This window comes from Nelusetta ayraudi, unplaced genomic scaffold (assembly GCF_046127955.1).
Source record: "Nelusetta ayraudi isolate G7.1 ecotype Tasmania unplaced genomic scaffold, CSIRO-AGI_Nayr_v1 ptg000080l, whole genome shotgun sequence".
NCBI classification, from domain to species: domain Eukaryota; kingdom Metazoa; phylum Chordata; class Actinopteri; order Tetraodontiformes; family Monacanthidae; genus Nelusetta; species Nelusetta ayraudi.
The window spans coordinates 37102-56070 of NW_027466130.1; the positions used below are offsets into that span (position 1 = coordinate 37102).

Sequence of the window (18969 nt, forward strand, 5' to 3'; positions counted from 1 at the left end):
AACTGAGGCTGCTGCAAAGCCAGACGGTGAGAAGCAGCCCAGCGCAGCTCCTCCTCAGAAAAAGCCACAGGAGTCGCAGAAAACAAATCTTAAAGAAGGATCAGATCCCAAACTGCAAGCTGGACGTAAAGACAGTATCGCTTCTGCTGCAGCAGCACAGCCAGAATCTGGAGCCCTCTTTGGTTTTGGTGGCAGTAAAATTCAGCCCAATGCTGAAAAGTCAGAATCAGTGACAGGGAAAATGTTTGGCTTTGGCTCTTCCATCTTTGGTTCTGCATCCGCCCTGATTACCTCAGCTGTTCAGGATCAGCCCAAGACAACTCCACCAGTGTCACCTAAGATGTCACCTGCCAAAGAAATTAAACAACCTGCTGCTCAGAAAACAGAGCCCCCCCAACAGACCAAGAAACCCCAAACAGCAAAGAACAAAGTAGAAAAGGTTCCAACTGAGCTTCCCAATGCGGCAGTGTCTCAAACAGCAGTCAAACCTGACATGGCCTCCTGTCCACTCTGTAAGGCTGAACTCAACATGGGAACCAAGAGTCCCTCGAACTACAGTACCTGCACTAGCTGCAAGAAGATTGTTTGTAATCAGTGTGGATTTAACCCCATGCCAAATGAGTCAAATGTAAGTAAGATTCTCACAAAATGTTAATAATGACAATGCTATTATATATAATATAATGTTATTGTGCACTCAATTTGCTCAATTTACTGTCTGTTTTTCTAAAACAATATGTGTTTATAGCAATATAAGCTGTCAATTCATTGCGTTACTGCCAACATATATTGTTGTCATATATATGGTTAAGAGTTTTTTTTTTTTTGCTACAATGTTTCTGATTTATTATCTGCTACAGTATTTTGATCCACTTCTTTCTCACTGAATTGTAGATGTAAGATATTTTTTTTTTGGATACTGTATGTCTAGGATATATCAAGAAATTGACTTAAATATATTCTTGTTTTTACAGGTAAAGGAATGGCTGTGTCTGACTTGTCAAATGCAAAGAGCTCTTACGGCATCGGAATCGGTACAACCTCCACTAATGAAAGCCCAAGCTTCTCCGAGCAAAGTGTCCACACCTAACGTTGCTGCAAAACCAAAAGACATTGGTTCCGGACAAAAGGCAGATGCGCCAGACAAGAAACTTTTGGAGAATCAATCAGCGGGTGTACCACAAAGTAAAGAGGAATCACAACGTAGTACTATGGAAAAGTCAAGTTCTATTTCAGTCCAGAAAAAAGAGGAGAAAACTGGTTTACCACCTCAAAAAGACATTCAAAATAAAGCAGTAACTTCTGAAAAGGAGACAACTAAAGTTGTTTCAGATCTCAACAAATCGCTGCCACCTCAGCCCCCCCCTGTCAAAACAGATAGTAAAACTGTCCACCCAAAAGAAAAGGATGTCACTTTTCCAGGCACTACCGCGGTTAAAGAAGTGGCAGACAAGAAAGAAGATAAACCTGCAAAAAATGAAGCAATGGACAAAAAATTAAACCTAACTGAAACACCAGGAGCGTTACCTCTGAGCAGCAGTCCCAAATCTCCGCGCGCTGCCTCAAAAACAACCGAGGCGGTAACTGGAAAAATGTTTGGATTCGGTTCATCTCTGTTCAGCTCAGCTTCCACCTTGATCACGTCTGCAGTTCAGGAGTCTCGTTCACCACCAGCATCTCGCAAAATGTCTGCTCCAGCACAAGTCTCTGACAAAACGGCCAGTTCTGTGGTATCTCCAAAAGCCAGCCCCAACATTTCACCAAGAATGGAGACCAAACAAGTTACTGGCCAAAAAGTGCCTATGGAAAAAAGACCAGACGTACCTCAGCAGGTTAAGTCTTCTCCATCAGACCAGGACAGAACAGCTGACAGGACTTCCAATCAGCCTGTAAAAACTGAAGAGTCCCATGCAGCTCCTAAAGTGGGAAAGTCTACTTGTACGCTCTGTAAGGCAGATCTTAATACAGGCTCCAAAGATCCTCCCAACTACAACAATTGCACTGAATGCAAAACTGATGTCTGCAACAAGTGTGGATTTAGTCCAATGCAAAGTGCAAAAGAGGTAACTCAGCAACAGAAAATTGGGATCAAACAGTTCACTTTTGAGATTTTGACTGTTCTTTTTCCTTTTTTCCGGTTCAGAAAATTATGCTAAAATGAATATTTACACTTTAATTTTGCTTTGTTTTCACCTATCTGCTTCCTTACTATGCTTACTATGATATATATCTAAAATTTTGACAATTAACAAAAGTATTTTTTACATTCATAATTGAAAATAATTTTCTTCCTTACCGTGATATATATTTAAAATGTTGACAGTTAAAAGTATTTTTGACATTCATTATTGAAAATAATTTTATTTTTGTCTCTTTTTTTTTTTAGGGGAAGGAATGGTTGTGTCTTCACTGCCAGATGCAGAGAGCTCTTGGAGCGTCCGAACCTCCAGGCTTCCCAATGAAAAAATTTCAGCCCTCACCCAAAAAAGAAATGTTGGCCACACCACAGAATCAAGAGACTGCCGATCCATCTTCTCAGCAAGACATTCCTAAAACAACTGTTCCCCAACAGGACCTTGTCAGTGTTCCCCCAACAAAGGATATTGAACAGGGAGAGACAGCACCAACAAAGCAAGGTGGCCAAGTAACTTCTCCTTTGCCAGACAAAACTCTTGCACCCACAATCTCAAAAACTGAGGAACGGCTTCAAGGAGACAAAGAGATATGTGAGCAAATGCCACCAAAACCAGAGACCGTTAAGCCTGCTCCTCCACCAGGTAAAGACTCAGAAAAACAAGAGCTCCAGAAATCTGAAACTTCTAGTGCTAAGCCTGCTCCTCCAGCAGGTCAAGAAAAAGGAAAAGAAGAGCCACCAAAGCCTGGCACCTCTATTGCTAAGCCTGCTCTTCCAGCAGGTCAAGAAGACCGAAAACCAGAGCCACCAAAGCTTGACACCTCTATTATTAAGCCTGCTCCTCCAGCAGGTCAAGAAAAAGGAAAAGAAGAGCCACCAAAGCCTGGCACCTATATTGCTAAGCCTGCTCCTCCAGCAGGTCAAGAAGACCGAAAACAAGAGCCACCAAAGCTTGACACCTCTATTGTTAAGCCTGTTCCTCCAGCAGGTCAAGAAAAAGAAAAAGAAGAGCCACCAAAGCCTGGCACCTCTATGTCTAAGCCTGCTCCTCCAGCAGGTCAAGAAAAAGGAAATGAAGAGCCACCAACGCCTGACACCTCTATCGCGAAGCCTACTCCTCCAGCAGGTCAAGAAAGAGGAAAACAAGAGCAACCAAAGTCTGACACCGCTACTGCTAAGCCTGCACCACCATCAGATCAAGGAACAAGAAAACAGCCTCCAAAATCCGAAACTTCTGTCGTGAAGCCAGCTACTCCATCAGGACAAGTAGTAGGGAAAATGCCCCCGAAACAGCCTGCAAAGAATCAAGCAGCGGGACAACCACCTTCCCAAGCTCCAAAAACTGGTACCTCCCCAGCCAAATCTGCACCGCTACCAGCTCAGCCACCAAAGCAAGAGTCAGGAGGCTTCTTTGGATTTGGTGGTGCTAAAACACAGCCTGCGGCTGCACCAACCGCTGGCTCAGTCACTGGGAAAATGTTTGGCTTTGGGTCATCTTTCTTGAGCTCTGCATCGACTTTATTAACCTCAGCTGTACAGGATGAGCCAAAGACTACCCCACCAACACCACGCAAGATGTCTACAGTATCTAGTGTGTCACCTAAAACGACACCCCCAGCTTCTCCCAAAGCAGTACCTGTGAAAGAACCTGCTGCACTGAGAACTGAGGAGAAGAGACTGGAGAAACCGCAACAGACCCAAACCGCTACATCAGCACCAGCAAAAGTTCCATCAGAGACACCCAAGGCGTCAACGCAAAAGGACGGCACTCCAAAAGCAGATCTGCCCAACTGTCCACTCTGCAAAGACATTCTCAATAAGGGATCTAAAGACCCTCCTAACTTCAACACTTGTACAGAATGCAAAAGTACTGTCTGCAAACAGTGTGGATTTAATCCTACACCAAATGTTCTTGAGGTAATTCATTCTCCCTTCTTGTGTTAGTTTCAAAATTCTTCATTATAATCAAGTTGAAAGATTAAAAAAAACATTTGATTTGTTGAATGAAATTAAGACAAAGATAAAATATATTTCCCAATCCCTTTAATTCAAAACAATAATTAAATTGCAATGAATATTTTCAAGGCTTTGCTTTGAATATTTACACTTGGATTGCACGTTAAAATTTGATCAGACTTTGGAATTTGTCTTGGTAAAATCTGCTGGAATGTTCAAATAACTATCATACTTTCTTATGATTGGTGATTTTTTTTTTATATCAGTTGTTTTGATTACATTCTACATTATACAACAAATGTGACTGCATGTTTGATACATGTTGAAATACAGTTGATTCCTTTCAAACATCATTCTTTCATTTTTCTCTGTTTTAGGCAAAGGAATGGCTTTGTCTGAAGTGCCAGATGCAGAGAAGTGTGGGTGAAGCTGAACTTATTGAACATCCTGTGGTAAAACCACAGCCCTCCCTAAGCACGATTTCCACACCGCCTGTTCCTGAACAGAAGACTGTACCTACAGCCGCTCAAAAAGAGAAGGCCGAGGACTTACCAGAAGCTAAGAAAGATCTAATTGAAGCAACTGTGAGCAAACCACTATCCAAACCTGATGCTGCAGCATCAGCTGGATCCCAAAAAGCAGCGCCACCAGCAACTTCTATGGAAAAGACACAGATTGTCTCAAATACTGGAGAGAAGGCTCAGAATGCCTCTGTTCAGCAACAACCTACTGGAAAATCCCCAGAAACTCAGCCTTCTCAAGCTACAAAGCCTAAAGTCATGGCAAGTGTTTCGAAACAAGGGGAAGCTGAAAAGCAACCACAACAGCCCCCTAAATCTCCAACCCCTGCTGCCAAATCTGCACCAGCACCAGGGCAACCTTCAAAACCAGAGTCAGGAGGCTTCTTTGGATTTGGTGCACCTAAATTACAACCTACGAAGTCAGCTGAGTCGGTTACTGGAAAGATGTTCGGTTTTGGATCTTCTATCTTTAGTTCTGCGTCTACATTGATAACCACAGCTGTTCAGGATGAGCCGAAAACAACACCGCCGACTCCACGTAAGATGTCGACTCCAGCTCAAGATCCTGCAAAGGCAAAATCACCTGTTTCTCCTAAAATGTCACCAGCAAAGACGACCAAACCACCTGAACAGATATCAGAGACACCTCAGCTGGCCAAGACTGATGCATTAATAAAAGCCAAGGAAGACAAACCCTCCAAAGTTCTTCCTAAAGAAAAAGTGTCCACCTGTCCTCTCTGCAAGATTGAACTCAACGTGGGCTCCAAGGATCCCCCTAATTACAACACCTGCACAGAATGCAAGAATATGGTCTGTAACCTTTGTGGATTTAACCCCATGCCTCATACAGGAGCGGTGAGTTCTATGGCTCATTTGTTTTTATGTTTAGCCATGAAGACTAATAACAGTGAAATTGTATATATATTTTTTATTTGTTCCTGTTTATAGTACTGATGCTCAATATTGGCCAGTTGGTCCCTGCAAACAAATAGCATAAAAGGTCTTTAGTTGGGTCCTAGCTTCTCATTGTGTTGCTGTTGCTTGATTTTCTAAAGAACTGCATTGTTTCTAATTTTGGATACCTGCCCTGAAAGCCAAAGATGCAAATGCAGTGAGCTCAGATTTAAAATGTTCAAACTTCAAGATAAAGGCTAAATATTTTTACTGAATACAAAATTGTTAATATTATGATTTCATCTATGTGACTACACATATTTATTATTTATCTTGAGAAGTTCTTTGGTAAATAAAAACAAAAGCAAACAGCACAGTGCAGACGCCAGGGTGACTGCTATCCCTCCCCCAGAGCGGTCCAGGTTATTACATCATGACTCATGAGAAGAGAGCTCCAGCCGACTGGCACACTGGAAATGTATTAAAGTGATTGATAGTTGTGCAACAGCATTAGCAAGATGGGATCCGCTGCTAAAGCTGACCAGGGAATCTCCAGGCCCCGTGAGAGATCAGAGATGGCAAAGCCTTGTGATATGCCAATAAGCAGAGGTGAAATGGATTAAGTCCAACACAACATGGAGCAGTACATTAGAGCAGCAGACATTTCCTTTTGGGCCATCTGCTCTCTCGTAGATCAGTAGCTCTATGAAATTTAGCAGCGTTCCCTTCTTTGCGTGTGGGTGGCGCTACCATTTGTTTCTACGTATTTGTGGACATGTCCTCACGACCAGATGATTGTTCAAGAAATAAGTGTTTGAGTCCAGATTTTTTCTTTTTTTTTTCCACAGAGGAAATACAGCTACTTCCCAAAAACAATTATTGGGATTTGGTAACTCCTGTGTTCCTCGTTGTAATTTTGATCCTCGGGTGAAAGGAGGTGAACATACGGGAAGCAAAACACAGAATTGCCTCAACAATGTGATTGCTGCTGATTAATGTTTAATTGATTATTTATGTGGTAAAATGTCATTATTATTAAACTTCTAATTTTTGGAATCTCTTGAGGCAAATAAATCAAAAATATTCCTGAGATGAGAAAAGGGACAATAATTACGTAATGACTAATAATAATGACTGAGGAAATAACATGTGTCCACCTTTGTGATGCCGAAGAATAAGGAAGGGGATTCTGATCTCGTTGCTCATGCCTTTCAGCCTGAAGCTGAAAACACACATCATTACGCAAAAATATCACTGACAATCCTTCATGACATTGAGACTCCACGTGTTTAGTCTGTGTGTGTGTGTGTGTGTGTGTGTGTGAGAGAGAGAGAGAGAGAGAGAGAGAGAGAGGAATGAGCAGCCCGAGGGCAGAGATTACATGGGCAGATTCAAGCATAATTTTTACATTTTTGAATTTAACTGCCACTGTGTGTAGAGGAAAGAGGAAATAGCCCGGCCTAATCACAACTAGAGTAAGAAAGTAAGAAGGAGCTGCGGTACATATTCCTGCGTTGTGGCCCAAGGTATCCACAGGGTCTGAAAGTGCCATGAAAGCACAAATGCTAAAAGAGGAAAATGGTCAGAAAGAAGCCAGCGAGGCCACTCTGGGCAAAGTAACCGCTCCTGGCAAATCTCGCTCCCTCTCCCCCCACCATTTTTTTTTTTCTGTTTGCCTGTTCTGCCTCAGCTGATGTTATCAAAAGCCTGGGACTGTCTGTTGTCCGATAAGTAGGGCTCACGTGTACCGTGCTTTGCCAGCTAAAGCTCTGTGTGTGCTGACAGGATAGTTTAAGTAATAGTGCCCAAGTGTTTTGTTTTAAATGTTTCCAGGTTGCTTGCTCATTTGCATTGGCAGGTGTGTGTTTTTTTTTTTGTTTTTTTTTTCCTTATCAGCCTTTCACTCCATATTCTGCCAGTCAAATAGTGGTTTATATAAAGAGTTAGGTCGAAAAGTGCTTCCCAATAAAAAGAAAAGTGCAAAACCAGTTAAATAGGTAGTAAAGTACACCATTTCACATTTTCATTTGTGCAAAACAATTATGTGCACAATATAGTTTGGCTATTAGAGACACAAGAAAAGGCTCCAGTGACAAAAGAATAAACAAATAAATTAAGTTGAGGAGAGACTAGGCATGGCCTACCTGCAGACTCTGCTTCTTATTTCATGTTATTTTTAAAATTAGTGCACGATAAGCCTTAAAATGTTAAAGTTTCACCAAATACTGTTTGCTTTTCTAACTGAAACAAACTAGTATAATACTAGCCAAAATAGTTATTCATCTAATATTTGCTGATGCAGCATTGATGTGTTAAAAGTGTGTTGTTGTTGTTTTTTTTCCAAGGCTTTGAAATAAAGCACTCTGTTTAGTATAACTGAGTAGGGTGACACTTATTATCAGGGAGGTTGATTTAAAAGGAGTCACCTCAGTGCCAAGAGCCAAGTATATTAGCCAGGAACAGCTTGCGCCAAAGGCATTTGCCAGAAAATCAATAAGAACCTGAGGAGTTCCGGTATAAACAGAAACAAAGGCAATGATGAGGAAGCCCTTCTAGTCTTATACGAAACATTTGAGTTTTTTTTGAGTGACAGGTAGTCCACAAAAATGAAAATTAGATAGATAGATAAATAGATGGATGGATAGATCATTTGGTCTGTCATTTGTGTCAAAAGACAGGAATTTTTGAATTTTCTGCTAAGAGAACATTTGACGGCTAAGGCCCCAACGCTGACAGTGCAAGATTTATTCATCTCGTGTTATGAAAGACACCCTTTGTGTCCGTGAGAGATCAACACTCAGCAAACGCAGTCATCCCACTCTGAGCAACACTTTGATGAATTTAAAAAGTCAGTGTTTAAAAGTAACATAAATCCCCGGCCTGCTTCTTTACTCATGCCATACAGAAATATTCAGCGTCACCCTGTGACTAAACCGAAAGTGAACTGTGCGAAAGCACTGCGGATCCAGCATACGACATGCTTGTGCGTCAGCAAGCAGAAATTCCTGGCTACAGTCTATGGAGAGGGAAGCTAATTCAGGCTATTTGTGGGGCACAGCCTTTCCCACAGCTCTATGCTCGAGGCTCTTGCTCTTTACTCATGAAACAGATTTAATTAGACAAAAGGATGATGGCCAGTTTCCAAACGCCGCTGCTCTGGTGCATCGCTTTGAGACTGGCTCTGAGGCGAGGACTGGCAGCGGATGGATATATGATGGCATTTGTTGACAGTATTTGTTTGTTTTGACAGATTCGTTGACCATTCATATATTTAGAGTTAGGAGCTTAGATATGGAATGACAATGTGAATCTGCAGACTTTTTTGTTGCATTAATGGATCGATGTTGACGTGCAACCAATTGCTTCAGTCCTGTAGTCATGCTGGCACTTGGATGCATGAGATTTTAGCACCGCCTGAGTCAAATTATTTGAGAATGAGCAGAAGGAGAAAGCGAGAATACACACGAACAGTTACGGAAATGCACGGCCACAGCTCAACCAAAACAAAGCAAGTTTGGTTGAAAAAAAGAAGAAAGAATAGGCAACAATTGTAACATATATATATATATATATATATATATATATATATATATATATATATATATATATATATATATATATATATATATATATATATATATGTGTATATATATATATATATATATATATATACATATATATATACATATATATATGTATATATATATATATATATATATATATATATATATATATATATAAATATATATATATATATATATATATATATATATATATATGATAAAATTCAAATTTCATTTACATACAAGTAGAGTGCCTTTATGTCGAAGAGGCCTCAGACAGGAGCATTGATCTGGATCTTCAAGACCTAACACAATTGTATTGTATTTAAATCCTTTGGTTTGTTGGTTTGTTGGTTTATTCAGCTCTATCTACTTTGCTAATGTGACTTCCTTTAACAAAATCTATCTAACAAATAGGGCAGTTTTACCCCTGAGGGAAGTGTTACAGACAAAAAAGTCTCACAAACTACTAAACTAAATTCAATATGTCATAATTCATTCTCATTAGATGTATGAGAAATAGTAATGAGAAATTGATATTTCTCCGGGAAATGGCTAACAACATTGTGCCTTTGACCACAATGAATATTGAGATATAAAAGTTCCTAGTCATGCATTATTTGCATAAGTTGTTTGCCCCATCCCAAATATCAAGTGTTTTTTTTTTACATTATCAAATTAGTGAAACATGGAAAAAAAACATGTATAAAAATCTAAATTAAAGTATGACATTTTGCCCCCTTTCTTGAACTCTTTTCTTGTTTTTTTCTTACCTCAAATGTAGCACTTTATTTCAAACAAAAAAAAGTGTAGCACAGCTGGAGTGCTAAAGCAGACCTAAACCAAACTATGACAGAGGTTAGATTACATCACTTGACAAAGCTTAATCCAACACATGAGCACATAACCTGTGTAATTTACTTTACGTCATTGGAGCCACTGCTAATCTCCAAGACAAACTGTGTGGGTTGAGGACACATCCAGATTTTTTACTATTACTACCAAACTCTATTGAACTAAACTAAATGCTATTACGATTCTAAATTACAAAAATATTAGTATAAAGGTTTCATAATGCATAACACGTACAATGTAGATGATTACCTTATCATATGGGCAAAGCACTTATCTACCGCTCCCAGTAGAGCTTGAGTAAGTAAGTAAAGCTTGGAATCACTATTAAAAAAAAAAAAAAAAAGTGGCACATTACAATCCACAATTTTGCAGTTCTCAAAAAGTTGTATTAGTGGATAAGATTATAAATTCTGACTAACAAAATAAAAAGCTTTTGGGTGGTCTATTTTTCTACCCTACCCCTATAAAAGCAGAAACCTGGGAGCTAAAATTAAATCTAGAATAAAATGTGTTGTTTTAAGTAAGAGTGAGTGAGAATATCCCTTGACAGCACAATATATCTTAATCACAACTGAATTATGAAAAAAAAAAATCAGAGCTATATTAAGAGAAACGTTTTATATTTTAATGTTAACAAAGTTTTTGTTGTATTCTCTTTCTTGGTATGTGTCAACACAGAAGGAATGGCTTTGCCTGAACTGCCAGACTCAAAGGGCCTTACAGGGAGAGCTCGACGACAGAGGAAAAATGGCTCAGCATTCACCTGCATCTGCCAAACCAGAGACCCAAGTTACACCTGCCGTCAAAAAGCCTGAGTCTAAGACTTTACCTTCATCAAAAGACATATCACCTATTCCCACAAAAACACAGCCTGCACCAGTTGAAACCAAGGTAGTACCAACTGCAGTGTCAACCCTAAAAGGAAATTTGGACTCTCCACAGGCCATTACAGAAGCTATGGACAAGGCTGTCTTGCCTGCAACAGCAGAGAAATTGACTTCTGAGGTAGAAAAGAAACCTTCAGAAGCATTGGAAGTTGATCCAAATATACCACGTTTGCCAGTGCTTCAAGACACAGCAGTGTCACAAGCAGATGTTCCCAAGAACCTAACTCTAGCAGACAAGGTGGAGACAAAGAAAACTGATGAGGGTTTGACTCAACAATCCAAAACAGAACAGTCAAAACCCATTGTTTCAAAAGATCACATCAAACATGAAGTGGTTTCGATTGAAACATCTTCCCCTCCAGCGGCTGACAATAAAGTCGCACCCTCACTCAGAAGTACAGAGCCAAAATTGTCTGCTCCTGAGGAAATTAGTGTGGAACTTAAGCCGGACAATCAAGAAACAAAGGCAGTTCCAGCAGCTGAGACAAAGGACGTGACGAGTATAACGGACACTTCAATTCTGGAGACAGAAATATACACAAAGGACATGAAATCAAAAGTAAGATTACATTTTATTTGTATATGAGAAACTGCTAAACCTATATTTGGTCATTTAGATTGTTCACAAATGCTTTATTCATTTATTGTCCACCACACTATAACTTTCATATGGAAAAATATTGAAAAAAAAATGTGACGTTGAACTACATTCTGGCAATTCAATCACATTTAAAAACAAGAGGAAATACAATATTTCCTCCCGTTTATTGTCTGCAACATTTTAAGAAATATTGCTTGATTTATATGACCAGTAAATCTGTGATCCCGCAGGGATGTATGACAATGATACCTTAACTATTTTGACTTACTTTTACTACTCAAAGTTTCCAATTATGTTTTTTTTTTTGTTTTTTTTTTAATGTAACGCTATTCTCTATTTTAGGAGCAAGATAGAAGCAAGAAAGAGTCACTGGAAGACAGAAACGTCTCTACGCCAAGAGAACCAAGTAAACTAGAAAATAAAGTTTCTGCTCTTGCTGTTGTGGACAAGGAGAAATTCAAAGCAAAGGCGCAGGATGAAAGTGTACCTCAGATTTTTCCCATTTCACAAGAACTTGAAAGCGCACAGGTGGTTAGCGATACAAGTCATAAAGATGTAAATGTAATTTCATCTATGGCTGTAAAGGAGGAGGTTAAAGCAGAGAGACGACGTTTAAGTTTCCAAGCAACGGAGGAAAGCACTGAAAGCGAGGCCACACCCACACCCTCTCCTAAAGTTCAAAAGAAAAAGCTGGAGGTGACCAATCTTTCATCCAGCAGTGAAGATGTCAAAACAGAAAGTACTGACTCAAATATAGAAGATGAAGATTTCATTCGACAGCAGATAATGGGTATGGGTGATGAAGAGGAAATGTCAATTTCAGATGATGAAAAAGAGAGGCAACTGAAAAAGGAAGAAGCAATTAAGGATGTTGAACTTGATAATACCACAGTGGCACTCAAAAGTCTGTCAAGAAAAGAAAGTGCAGATAAAGACGACCATCCAGCAAAAATGAAAGCCCTCCCCAAAGTCACAACTGAAATAACAACTCCCAGCACTACTTTCAAGAAAGCTATTCCAGTCATGAGACAGAGACAAAGTACTGATGAGGACGTAGAGAGTATCACAGATACCTTGTCAAAGGGATCGTCAAGTATTCAGGCCTCTAGTTTTACTCCAGAGTCTTCACCTACTTCAGCCTCATCTCTTGAGGAGGACAGTGATAGTAGTCCCAGTCATAGAAAAATTAGTGGAGATAAACACCATCGCAAGGGTAAGCACAGGCAGCAAACCCAACCTCTACCAACCATCGAAGACTCTTCTGAGGATGAAAAGAGACAGGAGGAGAAATCTAAAAAAGGCAAAGATCAGTCATGGGCCCATGGTGAACGACGCTTTAAAACTGAAAACTTGTCCTCAACAGAGGATCTGAGGCAACTCACAGTTACGGAAGAGACCAGCAGAACCTCTGGATCTGAATATTCAGCCAGTATGGAATCAGAACAAGAAATTAGGCAAGCTGTACAAAGAGGACGGAAGCCTTCACCAACAGTGATCCCATACTTTCCTTCTGATTCATTTGATGAAAGGCATATCGTGTCAAAACCGTTGAAGAGTGCTGAAGAGGCATATGAGGAAATTATTCAAAAGACAAAGGCTATTCCAGGGGACAGTCCTCCTGATATTGAGCCTCTTTATGGAGGAATGTCAATAGAGGACTATCTTTATGAGTCGTTAGTTGAGGAGCCTGAAATTAAGATCAGTGTTTTTGAAGAGGAAGAAGAACAGGACACTGGTTCTGAATCTCCAAAGAAGCTTAGAACTCCAGAAGAGGTTTATGAAGAAATGATGCAGAAAAAGAGAGAGCTAATAATGATAGAGCAAGAATTTCAACAAGCACAGACTGCCATGGAATATTCTGCAGATGTGCTTTCCTCCTTAGTTGAGGAGACCTGCGTTGTCACTATACCCACGGAAGATATATCGATCACCTCAGAAACGGATACGCCCTACGTAGAGACTGAAACTCCCACTGAAGTACCAGTAAAGAAGAAGAAACGGCCTGCCCCACCACGCCCCTCTGAACCACCAAAGCGCACAGAAGCCTCATTTGTTCCTAGTACAACTTATAGGTCTATAGGTTTTGTAAGGCCAATGACTCCCCAAGATCCGGCACTAAGAAAGGACCTGAATATACCAGACCTGAAGATAACACAGTGTTCATCTGGTGAGGAAGAGGATGACAGTCTTGCAGAAGAGTATGGTGTTGGCATTTCCTCTGACATTACACCCAGTGATGAATCTGAGACGAAGGACGATCAATCTATAAGTCCACCTTTGTCTGATGCTGCTGAGATGGAATCTATCTGTGTGGTCTGTGAAATTCCAGAGCCAAAACCTATCCCCACTCCAATATCAGCTCCAGAGTTAACTTCTACACCTTCTCCACTTTCACCAGTTTCCCCTCCAACTTCACCGGCCACACCAAATTCCAGTTTGGATTCCAATGCGACATCTTCACCCTCCTTCCATGCTCAGACACCCCAATCAACGGGGTCAACTCCAATGTCCACACCAACACCCCCACCTACATTTGTAACCCAGTCACCATTAGCTGTATCTACTCCATCTTCACCTGCAACAGTAGAATTGGCCAGTGGGGACCAAACACAAGGTGCAACAACTACAAATTTTGTAGTTGCAATACCCGATGTTGTGTCAGATCAAGCCAAAACTCAATCAATTACGACAGATAACGTAAAGGCTTCTTGGGAAAAAACTCTAACTCCGGCACAAGTAGATCTGTCTACTCCCTTGCCTGTCGTAGTTCAGATGCCAGATTTGGTGTCATCTCCATCTCAAATGCCAATAGAGGCCCCACCAGTTATACAAGTGTCAGCCCAAAGTTACACACCTGTTGTGGTTTCAACTCAGTCTACTGCCCAAGTTGCAGATGTACCTGCACCTGCACTTTCTTCAGCAGCTTCAGCTTTGTCCTCGTCCTCTGGACTTGTCATTGTCCAGATGCCTGATTTAGTTTCAACAACCTCTCCAGTTTGTGCACAACCGCCACTACCAATGTCACCACTAGTTACCACTCCTACTCAAACACAAGCTACAGTGGTTCACTCAGTCCCTGTACATCCAGCATTGCCAAATGTTAACCCAACAGCAGTTTCAACTCCAAGTCAAACCCCTCAAGTACATATACATGCTACCACGTCAACTACTATAATTAAAAAGAAGGTGCCACCACCTCCGCCCCCTCGATCTACATCTGTGACCTTACCTGACCCTAATACAGGACTGTCAACTGTAAAAACTTGTCAAAATGCCACCCCTGCTATGGCAACGACTACATGTTCAGGAACCACATTATCCGCCAAGCCAATGCAATCAGTAGTTGTGGACATACAGCCAAGAATGGAAGAAATGCATCCAGATGATAGGGCAGTAGCCCAAATTGTTACTCCAACCAGACAAGGTCATGTTGTCATTATAGTGCCCAGTGTGGAAAACCTAACTCGCAGAGGACAAAACACACAAGATGTAGTTAGTTCAGAGCCAGCTGTTTCAACTACTGCCCCACAACAGAAGAAAGAAATACTCACACACCCTAGCAGTGACCCAGCTCCCTTTACCAGTAAGGTTTCAGAAATGCCACAAGCCACAATTCCACAACTTCCACTCAAACCTGTAGCAAGGGCAGTTGAAATACCTGTTGTAGAAACACCTCTACCGCCTTCAAACACAACGGCTAAACCAGCATTGTATCCTAAACCACAAGTTTCTACAACATCTACTATTGCATCAGCAGCACCAGCAACTACAACAGTTGCCTCTGGTCAAACAACTAAGCCACCCCCACCCATCCCACCAAAGCCTATTTTAATTCCAGCGGGATTGGTCTTCAGTCACAAGCCAGGTGAAAGTGTCAAACCACCCCCTTTTGTGGCCACAAAAGCTGCAACTCTTCCAAGAACCAAGGAACCTCCAAATGCTCTGTCACTCAGCCTTACACGTCCTGTTGAGTCGAAATTGGGTGCTACATCTCCCAAGTCACCTCTGTCTCCCAGACATTCCAGATGTTTGCAAACCTATGTTGTTATCACCCTTCCATCTGAACTTGGCTCACCACCTGATGGCATAACAGTTCAGGCCCCTTTAAGACGAGGCTCTGTCCCTTCTACAAAGGTGTCAGATGTACGATCAACACCAACAGAACAAAAAGCTGAGACATTCTTGACACAGGCTACAGTTAGGAGGGCTTCTGTCACTACTTTCAGGCAAATGCCCTCAGTATCCACAGCTCAAACTGTGACAGCAAAGCAAGAAAAACCAATAGAAGTAGTACCGACAGAAGTGCAAGGTAGGCCAGATTCTGTGCCTTCCATATTTGAAACGCCTACATCTATTGCTGGTGTTAATAAAGTACCATCTGGTCAAGAAGCATTGATTGAAGCACATATTGTTCCAACTCCTATTAAAAAGCAATACATCCAACAACAGTCCAAACAAATTACACAGACACTTGCACCAGTTGAAACAGCTCCCCATATCAGCACACCTTCAGAGACACAGATTCTTAGTCAACCACTCACTGTCAAAGAGAAAATAGAAGAGGATCATGCTGACATACAACCTCAAATTATCACAGACGGGGCACATTTTCAAGTGGTTTCAAGTGAAGCATTAGTACCACAGTCTTCTACAAATGTTGCTGAAACACTGCAGCTTGAGGGACCTACAGAAGTACTAGTCCTTTATGATCAACCAAATGCAATTGCCTCTTCAGGCATTTATCCCCAGACTGAAAGTCAAACAGGAGTGTTACAGAGAGAATATGGCAAATCTGATGATATAATTGGTATAGAGACAGCTATGATAACGCCTCAAATATCAGAAATAAATCAGCAAACTCTTGTTCCCCAGCAACCTTTGTTACCTGAAGATTCCAGAAATACTTACACTGTTATTGAAGTCCCAATACCTGTACCAATTCCCCCTACAGAAATGTTGCCTCTCCTGGCAAACCAGCTATCCATGCAACAGCCAGTTCTTGTAGATGAGATTAGCCTTCCTACAAATCATAAATATCTTACAGAAGTTATAACAGCTGACTCAGTTATCAGAATGAATAAATTGGATAATGTGTCTCCAGAAGTTCAACCTCAATCTGTAGTCATGGATGTCAACCAAAGACCTGATTCTGCTAAATTGATACAGCCATCTTCAGTTGATATGGTGATAACTTCTTTAACTGACAATTTGACGCAATCACATCCTGCAATAGAAAGCCAGCAAATACCAGTGCAACCAGATTTGCCCTATGTGACAGGAATTCCACAAGTCTGTGGAACTGAACCCTCTGTTAGGTTGTATTCCACCCCACCATTAGAGGTAATAGTTTTTAAGCCTGAGCATGAAAGACCCCCAGGGGTTGTATCAAAGGACATTGATATGAGAAATTTTTCAGTCGCCTCATCGGTGATTAAACCTCAAACAGTGACCGGGATGCCAGTTGAAATTATTACAACTGAGGAAACCACCAGCAGGAGGAGGACATCTTTATCATCAATTGTCCAGCCACCATATATCACAAATGAAATGTTTACCTATCCCACAGATTATGCAACTTCTACACAGATGGCCTCAACTCAGGCCTATACTACAAGAAGAGAATCCATAACCATGCAACAACCATTACATTTGGGTCAGGTCCTTAACATGCCAGCAGAAAGAGACATTCCTGTTGCTGGCCACGCTGTTCAGGTTCACTACATGACAGATTCACTTTCTTCATCGGAGGAAAGACCACAGGTCATCACTTATTCATCAGAATATGATCAACCCTTGGAAGTAATTACCACTGAAGCATATGCAAGAAGAACCTCACTGCCCAGTGCCCAAGATATTCCTCAGTGTGTGCAAGTGACCCCAGTTACTATTACTAAAATACAACAAGAGTCTATTGAGAGTCAAGAATTTCGAGGACCAGAAAAAGTTGTCGCCAGTATGAGCCACATGTATTCTTCTTCAATTTCAGCCTCAGGGCAGCCTCCTGTAAGTCTTCCCAGCTTGGTCACCCAGGTGGTTACAACAGAGGTGCAGAGAACCACTGTTTCTGTCGTACATGAAAGACTTCCTCAGGTTCCTCTACCCACTGTGGCCATTACTATACAACCTGATGTAGCAAAAGGCCTTCCTCTGTCAAAAAAGAATGGAAAGATTTACCCAGGTGACGTAATTGATTTGCGCACTGTTAAACCTGCCATAAGGATGACTGAACACGGCATGGATCTTACACCACCTGAATCAAGTCGACAGTCAATTTCAAGTGACTCCAGTGGCCGTCAAATAACAGCTGTGCAGCCTGAGATAGTAAATCTCAGTGCAGAGATTACCCCTGCATCTACTTTGTCTGTTGTGACTGACAACATCACCATAGTCACGTGCACAGCCACAATTGCCTCTTATAACAATACCCCAGCAGAGAGACCACTCGATTTACAGGGCCCTGTTGCATCATTGCCTATGTCTCTCACATCATACAAGCCATTTGAACCACTGGCACAAATTATATACAGACCTGTAAACCCACAGGCTGTGGTCAGTAATGAAGCACCCATGGCTCAAGAAATACCTATGAATCTTTCCTACGGAATGTCTTCAGCAGCTAAACAGCCACTTACTTCAACACCAATTGCTATCAGTAATGGAGGACCTCTAATTTCTTTAGAAGCAACGGGAGCCATGGACCTGTCAAACTACAGACCAGTGAGAGCTATGGTCGCTTTGTCTGGCACAAGCCCGGGAGTTGTTACCACAGTGGTTGAGGATGATGGGACTCCAGTTGACCTAACAGCTGGAAGGAGGAGTGTGTGCTGTGATGTCATTTACAAGCTGCCGTTTACAGGAAGCTGTAGAACACAACCACCAGTTACAACTCAGCCTGACAATTATTTTGGCTACAAAGAGGACAGCGGTGGAAGTGCTGGACTATATGGAGTCAAAGGGATGAATGGCATAAAAGTCTCCTTGTCTGAGTCTGGAATTACAGAGGCAGGAGTTTTCCCCTATGATCCAAAGAATGGTCAAGACTATCTTGGTGGGTCTTCAGATGGAGCAATAGATCTTACTGCTGCTAAACTTTCTGCTGGTGAGTATGGACATACATTTTCATTGTTTTTCTATTTGCATGTTGGTTTATTGCCTTGCATATTATTTCGCTAAATTTAAAAAAAAGTGACGGAAGTGCCAAAATGTATTTAGTGTGTAGTGCTGTGTCATATATATTTTTTTTGATTAGTTCACTTATTCACTCTATTATTGTTTGATGTGTATGTGTGTCTTTCAAATGCATGTTTTAATTTTTTTCTTTTTTTTTTCACACAGATGCATGTGTTTGCCTGCGTGTGTTCCCTCAATATTTTGGTTTTGCCTCGTGCTAGCCAACAATTCTGCAGAGATGCATGTGCAATTTTTGATCCAAGACTGCATGGTCCTTAATTCATATGGAATACATATGTACATAATACATAATTCTGATTAAGTGAAATCTATCTTTGATTGTGGCAGGTAAAGCTCTAGACTACACTAGCAAAACTTCTGGAGGCCA

General features: G+C 41.1%; 1 protein-coding gene across 1 annotated transcript; it reads left to right on the plus strand.

Annotated features, from left to right (window-relative positions):
• The first annotated feature begins 19 nt into the window (after positions 1 to 19).
• Positions 20 to 18864, plus strand: LOC142900256 (uncharacterized). Its single transcript, XM_076044436.1, has 7 exons — positions 20 to 628; positions 975 to 2063; positions 2387 to 4051; positions 4468 to 5466; positions 10602 to 11369; positions 11754 to 18510; positions 18747 to 18864. The coding sequence occupies exons 1-7, from the start codon at positions 242 to 244 to the stop codon at positions 18800 to 18802; spliced, it is 11721 nt and encodes a 3906-aa protein (XP_075900551.1). The 5' UTR covers positions 20 to 241; the 3' UTR covers positions 18803 to 18864.
• Positions 18865 to 18969: the final 105 nt, after the last annotated feature.

Bases quoted from the DNA above. Each gene is read 5' to 3' on its own strand.
- LOC142900256 (XM_076044436.1), top strand. From the start codon at position 242: ATGTTTGGCTTTGGCTCTTCCATCTTTGGTTCTGCATCCGCCCTGATT. The intron at 4,052-4,467 runs GTAATTCATTCT...TCTCTGTTTTAG, and splicing joins CTACACCAAATGTTCTTGAG to GCAAAGGAATGGCTTTGTCT. The intron at 5,467-10,601 runs GTGAGTTCTATG...GTGTCAACACAG, and splicing joins CCATGCCTCATACAGGAGCG to AAGGAATGGCTTTGCCTGAA.